Source organism: Equus caballus, chromosome 1 (genome assembly GCF_041296265.1).
Source record: "Equus caballus isolate H_3958 breed thoroughbred chromosome 1, TB-T2T, whole genome shotgun sequence".
NCBI lineage: Eukaryota > Metazoa > Chordata > Mammalia > Perissodactyla > Equidae > Equus > Equus caballus.
In genome coordinates this window covers 57633938-57653593 of record NC_091684.1, presented here as the reverse complement: position 1 = coordinate 57653593, position 19656 = coordinate 57633938, and the positions used below count along the sequence as shown (strand labels likewise).

The following is a 19656-nucleotide window of genomic DNA, read 5'->3' as shown; positions in this document are numbered from 1 at the left end:
CATCCATTGCCATCTTCCTCTTTTTTTGGCTTGAGGAAGACCAGTGCTGAGCTAACATCTGTGCCAGTCTTCCTCTATTTTGTATGTTGGATGCCTCCACAGCATGGCTGATGAGTTGAGTAGGTCTGCACCTGGGATCCAGATACACGAACCTGGGCCACCAAAGCAGAGCACAAGGACCTCCAAATGCTGGGCCATGGGGCCAGCCCCCAAGTTAGTTTCTTAATGTTTCTTAACATTATTATTATTCTTAATGTTTCTTAATGTATCTTAATATGAAGATAAAATCTTTTGGGAAAAGTCAATCTAAATATGCAAGACATTTTTTGTGAACTTCTTTATACAGTATAATCCTGCGAAAGATTTAATTTCGACTGAAATGCTTTACTGTAATAATTGTTATGAATTTTCTAATAAAGTGACATTGCTGTTAAATAGACTTGTTGCCAAAAGCCCTTTACAGTTTAATTTGAGAAACAGCATATTTTAACAGAGTTTATTCTGTTGTCTTCCAAAAACATTGAGGGCCGAGTGGTTTGTTTTCTTTATTACATTTTAAATGAAGGCTAGTAGTGCTACTGCTTTTATGTCGTATAAGTATTTTAATCTACCCATTAACTCTGCTCACTTTCAAAGTAACAACCCCATAGAAAAATGGTGTAAAAAACTTATAAATATTCAGGCTTGAAAATCAAAACCTCTACAGTTTTTATGTTTTTCTAAATAGGGTTCTGAGGATGGTTTGAAAGAAAAAAATGAAATAATTGCCCGACTAGAGGAAAAAACCAATAAAATTACGGCAGCCATGAGGCAGCTGGAGCAAAGGTACAGCATTTCCAGTCTTAGTTTCTTCTTTTCCTTTCTTTTCTCCTTTTATTTATTCAGCTTTGACACCTGCCACAAAAACCATCAGGAAAATTTAGATTAGGTCATGGTTTGTTTTTTTTAAGCCCAGCAGAATTTTGCCTTTTTTGTTTTGGTTGTTGCATGGAATCAAGTTGCTTTATATTAGGCTGATTCATTTGAACTTACCATTTTGTAGATTTTTGTAAAAGGCCTAATATCAGCAATTTCATGTGGTTCAATATATTACATAAAACAAATACACAAACAAAAACCTCGAGAAAATGAAAAATGAACAAAATCATGGTGGAATTATCCCTGATTGATCTCCATGCATATTGATTGTCATATCCTTTGTCATTCACCATCTCTTTATTTGAAATCAAGCTTTCTGAAGTTGGCAGTTTAGTTGTGTTTCTTTGAGCTAGGATCCTCAACTCAACCCAAGAAATAATTTTGTTTAAATTGAATTGTTTTATATTGGCATTTTTCACTTTTATTGTTGGAAAATGTAATGTATTTCCATTGACCTGTCATGTTGGTGTCAACATATGTCTTATCATTGCTTTCTTTGAATCTACTTATGAAAAACATAACTATTAATGCTTTATTGACATGAATATTCTTTTATTGACATCCTCTTTCTTCTTTTTTCTTTTTTGTTTTCTTTATCCCCATTTTTACATTTTGGACATCTTTATTACCTTTTTCTGTCTTTGATTTCTGTCCATTCCATTATGAAGTGACAACGATTTGTTAACTCAAACCAGGACAATTGCACTGTCATTGGTGAAATGTGCCAGCAGTGACACTCAGGACCAGTACAAGCTGGTCAAAGATATATCTTTCTGAAAACCACTCGTATTTAAACAGACTAAAAGAGAAGCAACAATTTTATAATATATTAAATAGAAAAGAATTTATGCTATTAAGTATTCTAAAAGGGTATTAGGAACCCTATACACTTCTTGATCAACTGCTATGGTGATACACTGCCATAAAGCAGAGTGGGTGCGCTTGGATTTCCAAAAACACATTCCTCCAACCTTGTGCCCAAGGGCTGATTTGAGTATTGACCCTTTGGAGGTCAGGATTTTCAGATGCAGTTTTATCTTTTTAGCTACTTTTTGATGGAAAATATAAAAATTGCTTTAAAATAAGTTCACCTTTGGTTTCACAATGTGTTGGCACAGATGTTTTTTCCTCATTGGCCCACTCTTTGCCTAATGGCTCCTTTACTGATTTTTTAATATGTTAAAATAGTTTACAACCCAGATTGGCCATCGTCTGTGCTTTAGCACCTCAATTTTCCAGTTCCCCGTAGCCTTCTTCTATGATAGCACAACTTCAAGGCCTACCTCACTCTGACTTTTATTTTAGTTTCTGTAACGTTAGAGATAAGCTTGGGGCCCTCGCCACCCCCACCGTAATATTTTTAATTTAAATTTAGAGATAACTTGAATGTTACTCTCTTTTCCTTGGAAGTGGCATTTATACTTCAGAAATGTGTGAGGGTTGCCCCATTTGTATGATTTCAAGGAAGAGAAGAAGAGGCAATTTTTTTGGTTAGTTTAATAGAAATTTCTCTTACGATTCCCTACAAGGAGTTAATGTCCCTTAAATACTTGGGAGATGTTTTCTTATAAATATATTGAAGTTAAATCTAGGAAATCCTAGGTGGCCATAGGAGGTAGGGAGTGGAGCTAAGCACAGGGAGAAGCAAGGACTTACAAATAAAAACAGAAAAAATGAAAGTCACTTTTTTAGCTAATTTTTAAAATTCAATGATGAGGAACAAAAGTGATCTCTAGAAAATGTTGCCAACTAGTACTAAATTCTTTTTAATCTTAAAACACACACACCACACACATTCATACAGCCACATAGCTTTGGCATAATGCATAAAGATCCTATAGGGAGGACTTGGCTGTTATTTGAAGTAATTACAGGTCTTTGCTCCTGGCCTTGTAGCACACTTGATTCCTGGCATACACATCCTAGCATAATATATAACAATGCGGCTTCTTCACCTAGTGTAGACATAAGTACTATGCTTTCATGGTTTTGTAAAAAGGCAGTAACGCACCTAATATACTTTGAAAGTTGATCCATTATGCTCTACATAAGTGGTAAAGGCTGTATTGCTTTGCATTGTTAATTACTAACAAGAAATAAAACAAATTTGAAGATAGTATTCTGGGCATATTATATGTTATATTGAAAAAATCACAAAATTTCTAGACATTGTGTGGCTCTTTCACGTTTGAGTTTGTGAGTTTTCCCCCAAACTTTGTTTTCATTTAGAAATGTTTCTATTTCCCCATTTTTCTTTTATTTGTCTTCTTCACCCTTTTACACCCTAGTTCTAGCCTCAGTTTTACCCAAAGTTGATTTGAATTACACCAGATTGCAGCAAGCTGAGAAGGCGCAAATGGAAGCTGAAGATGAGGACAAGAAATATCTCCAGGAATGTCAGAGTAAATCCGACAGTCTGCAGAAACAGATCTCCCAAAAGGAGAAACAGCTGTGAGTATTCCACTCCCGGAAACAAACACTTGTATTAACATGTTTCCCATCCACCTCCCTGCTTTTGCACATAATGTATTATACCAGTATTTTCATTTATTTAATGATGCCAGCTATATTGTAGAGTTCTACTTAAAAAATAAAAAAATTCGGGGCCGGCCCTGTGGCTGAGTGGTTAAGTTTGCATGCTCTGCTGCAGTGGTCCAGGGTTTTACCAGTTTGGATCCTGGGTGCAGACATGGCATTGCTCATCAAGCCATGCTGAGGCAGCGTCCCACATGCCACAACTGGAAGGACTCACAACTAAAAATATACCACTATGTATGAGGGGGTTTTGGGGAAAAAAAAGGAAAAATAAAATCTTAAAAAAAATTAAAAACTTAAAAAGCATAATTATGATGAAACTTACATTTTTACTCCCTTTGTTGTTTATAGAGCACTTTCAACTGTCTTGCTATCTTCTTGCTCAAGGACAAGGAGACTTTTATTCTTTCTACTGTTTTTTAACATTAATCTCATGGCCATTATGTTTCTAGATACTGAGTATAATAGACTTTTGTAACTCTAAGGGATTTATGTTATCAAAGAACACGATGTTTTCTGAGAACATTTTTATTAGTACTTCATATGATAGATCTATATATAACCAACTAGGAAGGATGTCGCTGTATGTTATTGAGTTGAAAAAAGCAAGTTGCAGACAGTATGCAGGTATGATCCCATTTTTTAGAAAATTGAAACTGTGCATATGTGTATATTTACATATACATAGAGGAGAGTTTAAAGAATACAGATTCTGGGGATGATTATCTCAGGGAGTGATGGCAGATTGCTGGGGTATTTTTTTTTTTTTTAATTTTTTTTTTTTTAATCGAGAGCTTCCTTTTGCCAGGCAGTGTTTGTTTGGTTATTTGTTTTCCTTCTTCTCCCCAAAGCCCCCCAGTACATAGTTGCGTACTCTAGTTGTGAGTGCCTCTGGTTGTGGCATGTGGGAGGCCACCTCAGCCCGGCCTGACGAGCAGTGCCATGTCCAGGATCCGAACTGGTGAAAGCTTGGGCCGCTGAAGCAGAGCATGCAAACTTAACCAATTGGCCACGGGACCGGCCCCTGATAGGGCTATTTTAGTTTTTACTTTTTAATCGTCAGTAATTTTTTCCCCAGTAAATATGTACCACTTTTTTTATTAAAAGGAAACAATAGGGGCTGGTCCTATGGCCTAGTGGTTAAGTTTGGCACACTGCTTTGGCAGCCTGGGTTTGCAGGTCCAGATGCCAGGTGCAGACCTAGGCCACTTGTCAGCGATGCTGTGGTGGCGACCCACATATAAAATAGAGGAAGATCAGCACAGATTTTAGTTCCAGGCTAATCTTCCTCAGCAAAAAAAAAAGAAAGAAAACAATAATAGGAAATAGAGTTATGTATTCTGTTTAACAGATCATTAAACCAGACCACATGCCATGTATGATGTATAACTTGCTAAGCTGCCTGTAGATCCAATGGTTGAGGTGTTAAGTTCCTCTCTATCCTTAGTGATTTTCTGTCTATTAGTTCTTTCAATCATTGAGAGAGGATTTGTTGAAATATTCCAACTGTAATTGTGGATTTGAGTATTTCTACTTTCAGTTCTATCAGTTTTTGCTTTTTATATCTGAAGTTCTGTTGTTTACTGTCTACCCATTTAGGATTGCTATGTGTTCTTGGTAAATTGACCTTTTTATCACTATATAATGTACCTTTTTGATAAGTTTCTTTGTTCTGAAGTCTACTTCATCTGATATTAATATGGCCACTCCTATTTTCTTTTAATGTTTTCATGTACTAAACAAAAGATTAATGTTTCCATTTTTCTAAATTTTTACTTCCAGCCTAATCTTTATCATTATATTTGAAGTGAGTTTCTTATAATTTATGTTTTTTTATCCATTCTGCCAGTCTCTCTTTTAATGATGTATTTAGCCTATTTATGTTTAGTGTAATTATTAATATTAGAGCTTAAGTCTGCTGTTTTATTTTTTCTCTGTTTTTCATTCCTTTATTTCATTTTTCCTGCCTTACCATGGGTTACTTGAACATTATTTAGAATTCCTTTTTTGATTTATCTGAAGTGTTTTGTTTTTTTTTAAGGATTGGCACCTGAACTAACAACTGTTGCCAGTCTTCTTTTTTTTTTTTCCTTCTTCTTCTCCCCAAAGCCCCCCAGTACGTAGTTGTATATTCTAGTTGTAAGTGCCTCAGGTTGTGCTATGTGGGACACCACCTCAACATGGCCTGATGAGTGGTGCCATGTCCGCACCCTGGATCCAAACTGGCAAAAATCTGGGCCGCTGAAGCAGAGTGTGCGAACTTAACCACTTGGTCATCAGGCAAGCCCCTAAAGTGTTTTTGAATGTATTTCTTTGTATAGAATTTTTAGTGGTTGCTCTAGATGTTGTATTACATATCTAAAAATTTTCAGTCTCCTAGTTTCAACATTTTATTTCTTTGAGTGAAGTGTGGAAGCCTTACTTCTACTTAGGTCTTTTTACCCCTCTCCATTTTATTATATAACTTGCTTAAATATTTCCTCTACATGACACAGTAGAGGTTGCCACATCAGACAATGTTATAGTTGGTGCTTCAATCATTAACCATAATTTAGAAAAGTCTTTATTGTTCTTTCTTCATTCCTGATGTTCCAAGTTTCCTTCTTTGTGTCTGAAGAACTTCCTTTAGCCATTCTTGAGGGTAGGTCTGTTGCCAACAAGTTCTCTTGGTTTTCTTTTGTCTAAGAAGGTCTTGATTTCACCTTTATTTCTGAAGGATATTTTCAGAATAGCCTTAGAATTCTGAGTTGACAGTTCTTTCAGCACTTGGAAAGTGCCACTTTCTTTTGGTTTTCAGAGTTTCTAATGAAAAATAGACTGTCATTTGAATGATTGATCCTCTAATTACTCACAAGAGTCTTTCTTTGGATTTATCCTCTTTGGGCTTTGGTCAGCTTCTTGAATCTTTAGGTTTATCTTTGCCAAATTTGGAAATTTTTCCACTGTTATTTCTTCAGATATCTTTTCAGTTCCACCTGCTTTCTCCTCTCCTTCTGGGACTCTGATAACATGAATGTTCTTTTTTTAGTACTCCCACAGGTCCCTGACACTCAATTCATTTTTTTTTTCTTTGAGTCTGTTTTCTCTCTGTTGTTCAGACTGGATAACTTCTCTTGTTTTGTTTTGAGGTTCATTCATTCTTTTCTCATCATTTTCATCCTCTTATTGAGCACATCCAGTGAGAGTATTGTATTTTTCAGTTCTGAGATTTGCATTTGACTCTTTATTTCTTATTTATGGACTTTTTTTTGCTGAAGAAGATTCCCCTTGAGCTAACATCTATTGCCAATCTTCCTCTTTTTGCTTGAGGAAGACTTGCCCTGAGCTAACATCTGTGTCACTCTTCCTCTATTTTATGTGTGGGTCACCACCACAGCATGGAGGCTGACAAGTGGTGTAGGTCTACACCTGGGAATTGAACCTGGGCTGCCAAAGTGGAGTGTGCCGAACTTAACCGCTAGGCCACAGGGCTGGCCTCTCCATTTGTCTCTTTATGTTTCCTTCCTTCTTTCCTTTCTCTCTCTCTCTGTTTCTTGCTTGCTTGCTTGCTAGAACTTTCTCTTCTTTTATTTGCTTCTAACATGTTCTTAACTGGTCATGAGAGCATTTTTGTTATAGCTGCTTTAAAATTCTTCTCAGATAATTTGGAATTATCTGACATGTTGGCATCTGTTGATTGTTTTTTCTCATCCAAGTTGAGATTTTTCCTGGGTTTTAGTATGATGAGTGTTTTTCGATTGTATTCTGGAAATTTTGGGAATTATGAGACTGCATTTATTTAAGTCTTATATTTTAGCTGTCCTCCACTGAAACCACACAGGAGAATGTACACACTGGCTGTTTTTACCAAATTGGAGTAGAAGCCCAGGACCATCCTGGATGGGATGGAGAAGGGTGCCTAACTACTGGGCAGGGATTGAAATCTATGCTTTCCACTCAGTCTCTACTGACATTGTGGAGCAGGGGAGTGCTGCCTTGCTCCCATCAAGTGGGAGTGCAAGTCCAGGCTTCCCCCTTGGTCTCTGCTGACACTATCCTGGAGGGGAGAGGGAGAGATACCTCGTTACTACCAGGCGGGGGAAGAAATCTAGGCTCCCTCCTTGCCCTTTGCTGACACTGTGGGGAAGGTGAGAAATGCCTTATTACTGATGCATGGTGATAAAATGGTAGGCTCCCCATGTAGCCTCCACTAATACCAAAGGGGTGGAAGGGGAGAGACACCTCTTTACTGCTGGGTGGTGGTGAAAGTTCAGGCTTCCCATTTGGCCTCGGATACTACCGCGATGGGAATTGAGAAGGACACCTCATTTATTGCCAGGTGAGGGTGGAAACCTGGGCTCCCCACTTAGCCTTTGCTGATAGTGGTTGGAGGCCCTTTGGTTTTTTCCTCTGGTGTTTTGCTGGAATAGGGCATTTATTGTCAGAAGGGTTTCTGTCATAATTACTTTAAATTAAAACAAATGATTTCAACTTAGTAAACTGTGATTTATTTCATAATTACCAAATGTCCCTGCTAGGCTGCCTCTTCCTAGCTGTTGGGTAAGAGAGAGCAGGCTTTTCTTGGGGCTTTTTTCTTCTGTGCCCATTGCCGTTTGTGCGTTATGGGCTTCTCTGCCACCCAGTCTGAGCTGTATAGGAGGCAGAGAAGCCTGAGGGAACCCATCACCATGTTATCCCTTGGAGTTCTGGGGTTCCTAGCTGGTCTGCCTTCTTCTCTCCCCCTTTTAGAATCTTCTTATGTTTGTATTTAATGTCTGGGGTTTTGAACTGTACTTAGGTGGAGGGATAGGTAGAAATGTGTTTACTCCATCTTGTCCAGAACCAGAATTCTAAGTTCCTTTTAAATCTACCACAAAAATAACATTTTGAGAAATTGGTGTGTAGAATAAGGCTTTAGGCCAGGGAATATTACCTTGGTTGATAACATGCATCGTTTGTACATTGTGAAACTAAAACCCACCCCCCAAAACAAAAACACTCAGCAAACACACATTTTCTCTTGATTTTAAGACTTTTACAAAAGGACAGCCAACACTTTCAGGTCTCCCGTGGCAACAAAAATCACAGTGAGCATTTAAGTCATCAAGTTTATTAATGGTGCCAAGAGCTTTGTTGTTTAGGTTCCTGCACCCTGCCAAATGAAAAACGTGAAAAGCAAGACTGGAACACTTTCCCAGGCTCTAGAATACAATCTTGAAACCCTGGTATTCTGTTGTTGAATCACTTTCCTAGAATTTGACTAAAGTTAGGTAAGACATATCTGATATTTTTTGTGCAATGATGCAGCTATTTGATCTCTGCCCAAAGCATGACCCAAATAATGCTTCAGGGACCTGGCTCTTCCCTGCGGGGCTAAGCTACTCAGGAAGATTGGGCACAGCGGCAGAGAGATGTTTGCCCCTGCTGAAAGCATGATAGTAATTTTGTCTCTCAGTTGCCATTTTGGTAGCGCATGAAGATGTTAACAATTTGGAGATCAGGGGAATTCCCAATGGCTCAGAAAAATTGGAACTGTTTCTGTAGAAATGGGCAGATTGGGTCTTTGTCCAAGAAAAACAAATTCCATTTTCCCCCTAAAATGGAAATAACTTTATTGGTTTCTGATTATGAAAATCTTATATACTGTTGGCCAAACATAAGAAAATATGGAACCATGTGAAGAAAATAAAAATTAGAGATCACTTTGTTTTTAATATTTTGATGAATATCCTTTTTTTTGGTATGCATATTTTTTGTATTTTTTAGAAAGAAGATCATGCTACATGCTCTTTAGTATTTTGTTTATTGCGTTTACTACATCTTGGACATTGTAACATATCAATTAATGTAGGTCTACACCATCATATCATAGTTAACCTAAAGGAATCCTTTAGCCTGAAAAATTGTGCTTTGTTGAGTTTGCGTGTCTTTGATTACTAGTGACAGCCTTTTGTTGTATTTCTTTATTTTGTGAATTGCCAGTTCATATCATCTATTTTTTCCTCTGGGGTGTTTAGCTTGTTAATATTTATTTGTAAGAGCTCTTTATGTATTTACTCTGGGTCTTTCACATATAGTGAAAATGTTTTCTAAGTTTATTGTTTATTTCTAAACTTTATTTATAGTGTTTTTTTTCATTTAGACATTTAAAATGTTTATATAGTTATATTTTTCCTTTATAGTCTCTGCCTTTGGTGGTCAACATGTGTTTTGACAATATATTTACAATAACTTAAAAACAAAATTTCTCCTTTGCTTTTTCACTCACTTTTTTCTGATTCTGGATGATGAGGCCACTTGACAAGGCACTCTGTACTTTGGTTACTTGTGTTAGTAGCATAGACTTGTCGCTCTGTATTCCTTTCAAAAATGTAGTGAGATAGTATTTATCAACAATTTGTAAATTCCATTTTGAGGTGTCTCTTCTCTTCAACCTGAATTATAAAATCTAAAATTTAGGTGGGCAGGCCTGTTGGCACAGCTAAGGTTAAATTCACACGTTCCTCTTCTGTGTGGGGTTTGCCAGTTTGGATCCTGGATGCAGCCATGGCACCGCTTGTCAAGCCATGCTGTGGCAGGTGTCCCACATATAAAGTAGAGGAAGATGAGCACGGATGTTCGCTCAGGGCCAGTCTTCCTCAGCAAAAAGAGGAGGATTGGCAGCAGATGTTAGCTCAGGGCTAATCTTCTCAAAAAAAAAATCTAAAATTTACGTGACTGAAAAATATTGTAGCTGTAAATGGCAATGTTAACTTTATAAGGAAACAATTAAAAGTAATCAAAAGATTAACACAAATATTAAAATAATATTGTGATATGTTCAATATTATGATATAATATTGCAATTAAAATATAAAGTAATAGAAACTGTAGCATTATTAGTGTATGCCTCACCTGTTATACCGACTTATGAGCAATAATTATTGAAATGATTATTTTTGGTCATCCTAAAATGTAGGAATTTGACTACTTTTGTTTTGCCAGCTAGCACTTAATGTTAGAATGATGAAATAGTGGTTTCAAATGTGAACTGGCAATTCCAGGCAGTGTGGATTTTCTCCCAGTATCTCCTTGGTCTTAGATTTGTCCTGTAATTGGTCAGCTTCCAACAGTCATCTGGAAAGTAGCACTTTGTGCCGGGGCTGAGTTTTCTGTTACTAACGTTTAATTGATTTAGTGGCTACTGTAATTCTTAAATCAGAATGGTACTTTTCATTAGTTTGTTGTAAAATTTTTCATATGGCACAGAAATATAAATAATTAAAACCCCACATTTCTCTCCTTGGTTCCATTTCCAAGAAGTAACCAGTTTTATTGGCATGGTGTGCCCTTCCAGGCATTTTCTATGCTTACACAGCCTTTATGTATGCAGAATTAATAAATGCCGTAAATTATTCTTTAGCAAGGAGTTTTTGTGGTTGGTAAATAAACTGATACTTTTGGATCACAAAACCCTGTGCTGCTGAACTTGTTTACCAAAAAATATTTATGAAAGAAAATAACTGAAGGAAATGCATTACAAAGATGAAAGTAACTAAAAAGATGCTCTTAAATACTTACAACTGTCCTTTGAGAAATAGCACTGAGCTTCTGTGTATTGTTTGTCATTCAAGGTTGCAATTGGAAACTGATTTGAAGATTGAGAAGGAATGGAGGCAGACTTTGCAGGAAGATCTTCAAAAGGAGAAAGATGCCTTATCTCATCTTAGAAATGAGACCCAACAAATCATTACTCTTAAAAAAGTAAATGGTGGTAAAACTTTAAAAATTACATCTTGATGAAAGTTGTTATTTAAAAAGAGAATTAAACCATAGTTTACATTTATACCAAGGAAAAAGAATATACGAATCATCTTTAAAACTATCAGTAAGGAGATTAAATGAATGGAAAATAGTTGATATTGCTAGAGCGGCTATAAAAGAGCTTTGGACATATAGTTTTGTTTTTTATAGAATGCTAAAGGATATGTGTTCTTAATTAATGGTGTGTATATGATGTGGAGTTTCTTGTTTCTTTCTTTTAAATTGCATTTTCTTTTATTGTTTTGAAGGAGTTCCTTAACCTTCAGGATGAAAATCAGCAGTTGAAAAAAATATATCATGAACAGGAGCAAGCTCTTCAAGAACTTGGGAACAAACTTAGCGAGTAATTTCTCTTTTTTCCTTCGACTAAGTAGTTGTGTTCTGTAAAGGTCTGAGTGTGCCAAACCAAATAGGGAGACAAGTTTAAATGTAGAAAAGAAAGGTATGAACTATTAAAGAAAAACAAAAGCAAACAAAAACTAAAGATTAACAAATAAGACTGTAGATTGGAGAGATTTTGTTTACAGTTATGTTCATTTTAGTAGATCTTGGCTCTAAATGTTTTCCAGGAGATAAAAGCTAAGACTCTTGTTTAATTTCTTCAAATCAGAGAATTCGGAAGCTCATGTAATGTATTTTCCTCAGAACAACAGAAGTCAAATTTTCCAAGTATCTGAAGAGATCTTTTTCATACTGTTTCAGAAGGAGCCACCAATATTGGGAGAAGGGGAGGGTGTTCTATGCCATCTGGAGTTAGGGCTTAACTTCATGCAGTGTGGTCGGTTCTATTGCAATGAAGTGTTGTTGGGTTCCTGTAAAACAAGGAGGAGAAGTGGTGTTCTGTCTTTCTTACATTTTCCTCCTTGTTCTGTGTGGTCTGTGTTTTGGGTTAGCAGCTTCATTTTTGTGCCCTGATTGAACATATTGCTAAGTATCTGGGGTAAGCTCTGGAAGGTTTAATTTAGTGGTGAATGTACTACATCCACATTTAGAAAAAAAACAGTGGCGCTTTTTTTTTTTTAAAGATTGGCACCTGAGCTAACAACTGTTGCCAATCTGTTTTTCTTCTTCTTTTTCTCCCCAAACCCCCAAGTACATAGTTGTATATTCTAGCTGTAGGTCCTTCTGGTTGTGCTATGTGGGACACTGCCTCAGCATGGCTTGATGAGTGGTGCTAGGTCCATGCCCAGGATCTGAACCAGTGAAACCCTGGGCTGCCAAAGTGGCACGTGCAAACTTAACCACTCAGTCATGGGACCAGCCCCTAGTGTCCCTTTTTTTTTTTTTTGAGGAAGATTAGCCCTGAGCTAACATCTGCTGCCAATCCTCCTCTTTTTGCTGAGGAAGACTGGCCCTGAGCTAACATCCGTGCCCATCTTCCTCTACTTTATATATGGGATGCCTACCACAGCATGGCTTTGCCAAGCAGTGCCATGTCCACACCTGGGATCCGAATCAGTGAACTCCGGGCTGCTGAAGCGGAACGTGCGAACGTAACCACTGTGCCACCGGGCCGGCCCTAGTGTCACTTTTTTTAATACAGAAGAGTAAAAGCAAGAATGCTACATGTAATGACTATACTCCTATCACCTATATAAATCCCTTTGATATTTTATATGGTTAGCACAAAAAGGTATAAAATTAAAAAAAATTTGCCTCCTTCCTCCCAAGTATCAATCCCTAAGTTAGCTAACCTCAGAACAAATCTATATGTGAGCATCTCATCATAAATATAGATATGATTAGTTATATATATGTGCATATATATCTTTTATAAAAATTAAACTCAGTAGAAATCATACTAGAATGGAGACTTAATTGCTAAAGATGACATTCCATTAAGAAGTCTTGAGACCAATTTCCAAGGGCATAGGAAAGAACAGTTCACTAAAATCACAAAGGGAAATATCAGCTCTCAAAAAGATAAAACTGGGGCTGGCCCAGTGGTATAGTGGTTAAGGTCGTGTGCTCCACTTTGGTGGCCTGGGGTTCGCAGGTTTGGATCCTGGGCATGGACCTACACACCACTCATCATGCCATGCTGTGGTGGTGTCCCATATACAAAATAGAGGAAGACTGGCACAGACGTTAGCTCAGCGACAATCTTCTTCAAGCAAAAAGTGAAAGATTGGCAGCAGATGTTAGCTCAGGGTCAGTCTTCCTCATACACACACACACACACAAAAGATAAAACTGTTTTTGTTTCTACAAATTCAAAGAACAATTTGTATTGTGATTCTGATAAGCAAGATTTCAATTTTCATCTGGCATCCATTTATTGAGTGCTTTGAGCTAGACCCTATGCTAAGTACTTATTACCTTATTTCCTGTTTATTAATTTGACAAATGCCTTTTGAGTCTCTACTATGTGCCAGGCACTAGCCTAAGTGCTAGGGACTCAACAGTGAACAGTCTCACAACAAAAAGTAATATATTTATTAAGATCATAAAGGTTAAATATTAAAACAGATTAGAATAGTAGAACAAGGAATGTGTATTACTTTTCACTCATCTCCCACTCAGTACTAGAGACTTTATAGTTGTATTAAAGGCATGATCATTTGAATGTCCAGAGAGCCGAATTCAGACTTGTTTTTTCCTTTAGTCTGGTTCACTGTGTCTCAGATTTTAGTTTGCGTGAAAATTACTAGTGAAGATTGGATGTACTCCACAGTCCTATACTGAACTCTATGGGCTGTTTAAAGGAATTTTCAGGAGTTATTTTGACTACTAAATTTTCCACTTGTATGCCAACTGCATACCTAAGGAGTATGCATGTGTAGCTCCACTTGTATGCATGTTCTTCTGAAGTTTATGGGGTTTTTTTACTTAAAAATATGTTAGAGGTTTTTCCATATCAGTACATAAAGATATTCCATAGGATGGATGTGCTATAATTTAAACTATTTCTAATTTTTTTCTTTATATTATAAATACTACTGCTGTGAACATCCTTGTATTTGCATCTTGATATATCTTGGTATACTTTAATGAGTATATATCTGAAGAGTAAGTTCCTAGAGGTGATTGCTGGGCCAAAAGGAATGTGCTTTAAAAGTTGTGATAGTGCCAAATTACCCTCCACCTCAATGTTAGACCCCTCCAGTGGTAGGAGAGAGTGCCTGTATTTGCCAGTCTGATGGTTGAAATCTTATTTTGATTTGTTTCTTTAAACATGAGCAGGGCTGAGCATACATATTTATTTGTGTTCCATTTGTTTTAGCAGTTTATTTTCTGTAAACTGCCTGTTCATATCCTTTGCACATTTTTTGGATGGGTTGCTCATCTTTTTCTTACGGGATCTTTGTAAATTAATTATTGTACACAGTGTACACCTTTTTCCCCCAGTTTGTCACTTGTCTTTTTACTTCATTTATGATATGTATGTTTTTTTCATTGCTAATGTTTGAATTTTTGTGGTGCAGACTTACTAGTTTTCCTTTACTGCTTCTGAGACCATAGTCCCTAAGACATGAGTAGTGCCAATTTTGAGACACAACCTATTTTATCCTTTCTCCACTCTAGTTCTCTTCTGCAGTGACAAGAATTACCACTTTATCTGCTGAAACACTTTTACTCCTCCTCTTCATCCTCCTACTCCCATGATGATGTTATCAGATGGAAATTAAGTAAAAAGAAATTCCTCCCTAATTCACAGGATGATGAATATCTCTTTAAAAATTTGTTGATGATGAGAGACTGAGGTTGGACCAATACTTCTTAACCTTTGCTCTTAATTTACCAGAACTGGCTTTAAAAGGCTTTAATGTAGACCATTTAGGTGTTATTTAAAATGGGGGGTGGGGGGTGGAGAGGTCATGTAGAATAATATGAAACATTTAATTTTGTTAAAAAGAATAGTATTTAAATTTACCTTTTGAGATCTGCATTTTCAAGTTACAACTAAATTAAAAAATTAGTATTAATATCACTCACGGGAATAAGAGGAATCTGCCATTTACCAGTTGTGTGACTTAGGGTCATTTATTTAACTCCTTTAAGCCCATGTCTCCATTTGTCAATTGGAGAGTTATAAAATCCCCAAAGAGTTCTTTTCCTAATTAACTGAGAATAAATATGGGAGCCTAGCACAGTGCCTTTCCTCACTGCAATCGGAATATCAGTTTTCTTGTCTGTAAGATGAGCAGGTTGGATCTGAAAATTACTCTCCATTCTGAACCTGCGATTTTAAATGTAAATGATTAATTTTAATTAGAAAAATACTTTTAAAAATGAAATATTTTTGCTCTTATTGGTGTCTTATTGAAGGATTCTTATAAAGAGAATTTTTGATAGATTTTGAAGGCCTTTACATGTTGTTTATTTTTCTGAACAAATTCTAATTGTAGATAGAGTATCTAATTTGAGGATTAAAGAACTGAAACTTAAATTACTCATATTTGAAGAAAACATGGAACATATGAAATATTAGGATGGAATATTCAAGAAAGAGAATCTAGACTAATTAATATATATCTGTACTATAATGGCTAACAGTTTAAAATACGTGGAGGATGATACCAGTTTTTCCCTTATCCTCCTTGAGACTTTAATTCCAACAAGAATTTTTAGTTTAGAAAAAGAAATCACCAGGACTCTTCTAAATACAGTATTCTGTAAATGCGATTCTTTCCATATAAAGAAACTTATACATTTTTTTCCCTCAAAAGCAGGGGTTTCATGATTATCAGAGGCTTATATAATTTATGGCTGTTTTCCTATAGTGTCATTGTATCACAGTTATTATATTCTTTTATTTTTATCCTTCTCTGTGCCGTTTTCATGCCATACACAGTCATATATTTCCATACACTTTATTTACAAGTGACTAAACCTCATCAGGCCTCACTTTCTTCATCTTTAAAATAGATTTTTTTGAAGATTAAATGAGATTATGCATGCAAAGCTTATAACATAGTGTCTGGCACACGATAAGCCTCCAATAAATGACAGTGTTGTTAATATTGCCATAACCACATGGAAAGGCCAATATTCTTTCCTTAAAAAAGCAATTTTTAAATTTGAAAAGTTCATTTTTGCTTTAGGACATTTAGAAAATATAGGAAAATATAAAATATAATCCAGCTAACCAAAGGTCATTAGAATCATTTAGTAAATACAACTTTTTATTCTGTGAAAAACCAGTACCTTTCTAATGAATTACTAAATGTTCTGTATTTAAATATGTGTACTGAAATTTGGACCTATTTGTAATCTTTTTAGATCAAAACTTAAAATAGAAGATATAAAAGAAGCCAATAAAGCATTGCAGGTGAGTAGAAAGTGTTCTCTTCAAATAGGAAGGTATAGACAGATGTGAAAGTATCCAATAAAGTAAAGCCCTGTATAAATCTAAGGTATTACTGAATCCCAGGGATGTACATTGGCAGAAGCACTGAATGGGGAGCTGGGATGATGGGGCTTCACCTCTTCCTTAGACCTTTAGAGTCACATTATTAATAATTTTCATACTGGAAATAACCTTGGAAATAATTTTGTCCACTTTCCTACAAAGTGTGGCATGATAGAGTGAAATTGCCTTTGAATTAGAATCCTTGAGTTCCTATGCCAGTCTAGTATTAGTTTTTGACCTTTAGCAAGTCACATATCCTCATGGAGTCTGTTTCCTCTTCTGACATAGGTGTATAGTTTTACATAGGGCTGCTTTGAGTATCGAGTAAGTTAATATATGTGAAAGTGATTGGTACAATTTATCAGTATATGGTTCTGAATGTGTCTAGATGCGAGAATGCCTTCTACAACACAGGAGAAAAGTCTCTTTGTGAGTACTTCCGTGACAGAAGGCATTTTGTTTCTTGTCAGAGTGTTACATGAAAATAATTTAAAAAGTCAAATAGTGCTAAGACTTAAAAAAAAAATAACGGTCTCTTGTTCTTCACCCCCTTCTCCCTTATCAACTCCAGCTCCTGCCACTCGAAGGGAGCTACTTTCAGTTCTTTTAGTTGTTTCTTTTGGGATTTATCCCCCTATTTCTAAAGATTTTATTTTTCCTTTTTCTCCCCAAGGCCCCCTGGTACATAGTTGTGTATTTTCAGTTGTGGGTCCTTCTAGTTGTGATACGTGGGATGCCGCCTCAGCATGGCCTGATGAGCAGTGCCATGTCCGAGCCCAGGACCCAAATCGGTGAAACCCTGGGCCACCAAAGTGGAGCGTGCGAACTTAACCACTTAGCCACCGGGCCGGCCCCTATCCCCCTATTTCTAAATAATATGCAGTACATATATACGCTTCGCTCTTGATTCAAGACCTCTCTGGTTTAGACCTGTCTGTTGCCTGCTCAGCACGGCAGATGAGTTGTGTTCTCTCAGCTTGGTCGGTCTTCTCGTCACTGTCCTCCCAGTATAATTAAGTAAAAGTTTCTGTGGAATTCATTTACTGTATGTTCTTTATTATGACTATTTAAATATTGTTCTTTGCTGGGCCAGGTAGTTTACAGTGATTATATTTTCTTTCTTGAACTACTTTTTATTTCCTCTGGAATTAATATGTAACCTTTTTTTTTAAATTTTAGTTGTATTTGACCATCTGAGTTTTCTTATACCTTCAAACACCTCTATAAAATACTTATTGATAGTTTTTCACGTGGTAAAATGAATCAGGTAATTGGTTAGTTCTTTCTTTTTTCCATGGCGTCATCCCTCCTGGAGTTCTCTGCTCTCCTGCTCCTGTCTGTTCTGACCTCTGTCCTGACATTTCTTTCTGCTGCATTCTTAGAATCCCCTATATCTTTCTCCTATGTTAGAGTCCTGTTACCTGAACCGCATAACTTCTTTCTTGGTTTACTCTCTTGTTTAGGGCAATGCATCCTTCAGTAGCTTCCTGGAAAATGGTGAATGAAGATAAAGATTTTAAGAATTTGCACATCTGCATATGCCTTTATTCTGCTTTTCCACTTTTTAAGGAGATGGCTAGGGATGTCTGCCCAACTCTCATTATTCAAACTCTGTAAAATATTTTTGTTAAATATATCATGTATACAAGAGTACACATACAGTGCATCTTAAAAACGCTGGCATATTCTCTACTATTGCATATAATAGAACATATGTGCTCCCTGATTGCATTCTTCTCCCTATAGTAACAATCCTCTATTTTGTGTTAATCATTATGTTGTTTTTCTTCATAGTTTTATCATTCATGTCTATTTTTAACAAAATATTATCTATATTTCTTTGTTTTTAAATGTATGAAAATGGATTTATATGTGACTTGAGTTTTTCTTTTCTTTGGTGAGGAAGATTGGTCCTGAGCTAACATCTGTGCCAATCTTCCTCTATTTTTTGTATGTGGGATGCTGCCACTGCATGGCTTGATGAGCGGTGTATAGGTCTGCACCCAGGATCCAAGCCTGCAAACCCTGGGCTGCTGAAGCGGAGTGTGCGGACATTACCACTACACGACTGGGCCAGTCCCATGATTTTCTCTTTTTTTGTCCTTACTGTTGACCAGTTTTGATGGGTCTGGGACAGCTACAGAGTTTCTCACATTCTGGATTTTGATTGCTTGTTCGTAGTATTCTTAAACTTGTTCCTCTATCCCCTTATTGACTGTAAACTGGAAGTTAAATCTAAAGGCTTGGCTAGATTCAGGTGCAACTTTCTGCGAGACTTTTTATTTCTACTCTCATGTTTTTAATATTCAGCAGGCTCTTATTTGCTCACTTTTCCTTTTTAAAATAGTATCCTGTTATTTTATCTCTGAGGATATTCATTATAGTTCCTTTAAAGTTTTCTTTTGCTCCTATGATTCTATGTTTCTTCTTAATTCCATTCTCAGGGTGTTTCTTAGGCTGAGGTACCTCATACTCAAGTCGTTCCTCAAATGTTGGATAATCCTCCAATTTCAGTAAAAGGCACAAAAATTCTTGGTGGAAGCCATGTGTGTGTTGGTTGGGTCAATGGGGGTGGGTTGTTACAGACTGATAGGCTTTACCATATAGAACAATCTATTAACTAGCAGACTTTTGGGTACCCTCTTCAAATGTTACTATCTACAGCAATTTGCTTTGGGGCAGCTGAGTTTCTCCAGAGGATCCTCTAACATCCTTTCTGGGGGTTATAAGTTGCGTGGCTGATATTCTGGAACTGGGCACAGAGAAACAGCCATTTGCAGAGCAATAGCTTGCTCCCTTCTAGTCTTTTTTTTGTTTGTTTTAAAGCTTGGTACCTGAGCTAACATCTGTTGCCAATCTTTTTTTTTTTCCCTCCCAAAGCCCGCCAGTATATAGTTGTATATTCCAGTTGCAAGTCCCTCCAATTCTGCCATGTGGGACGCCACCCCAGGATGGCCCGACGAGTGGTGCTAGGTCCATGACCAGGGTCTGAACCTGCAAAACCCTGGGCTGCCGAAGCGGAGCACGTGAACCCAACCCCTCGGCCCTGGGGCTGCCCCTCCCTTCTA

The 19656-nt window shown here is 36.8% G+C and overlaps 1 protein-coding gene across 22 annotated transcripts in view; it reads left to right on the top strand.

The window, feature by feature from the left end:
- RUFY2 (RUN and FYVE domain containing 2) overlaps positions 1–19656 on the top strand; it is an 85238-nt gene that overhangs the window by 19625 nt on the left and 45957 nt on the right. For 9 of the 22 annotated variants that reach the window (XM_070226050.1, XM_023644038.2, XM_070226057.1 and 6 more), the window contains exons 12-16: positions 728–825; positions 3250–3369; positions 11046–11175; positions 11484–11578; positions 16459–16507. In XM_070226050.1, the coding sequence (XP_070082151.1) occupies positions 728–825; positions 3250–3369; positions 11046–11175; positions 11484–11578; positions 16459–16507 (492 nt within the window). Of the gene's footprint in view, positions 1–727; positions 826–1586; positions 3370–11045; positions 11176–11483; positions 11579–14760; positions 14940–16458; positions 16508–19656 lie in introns of all 22 variants that reach the window. The other 13 variants (XR_011422878.1, XR_011422866.1, XR_011422871.1 and 10 more) reach the window with 5 other exon arrangements.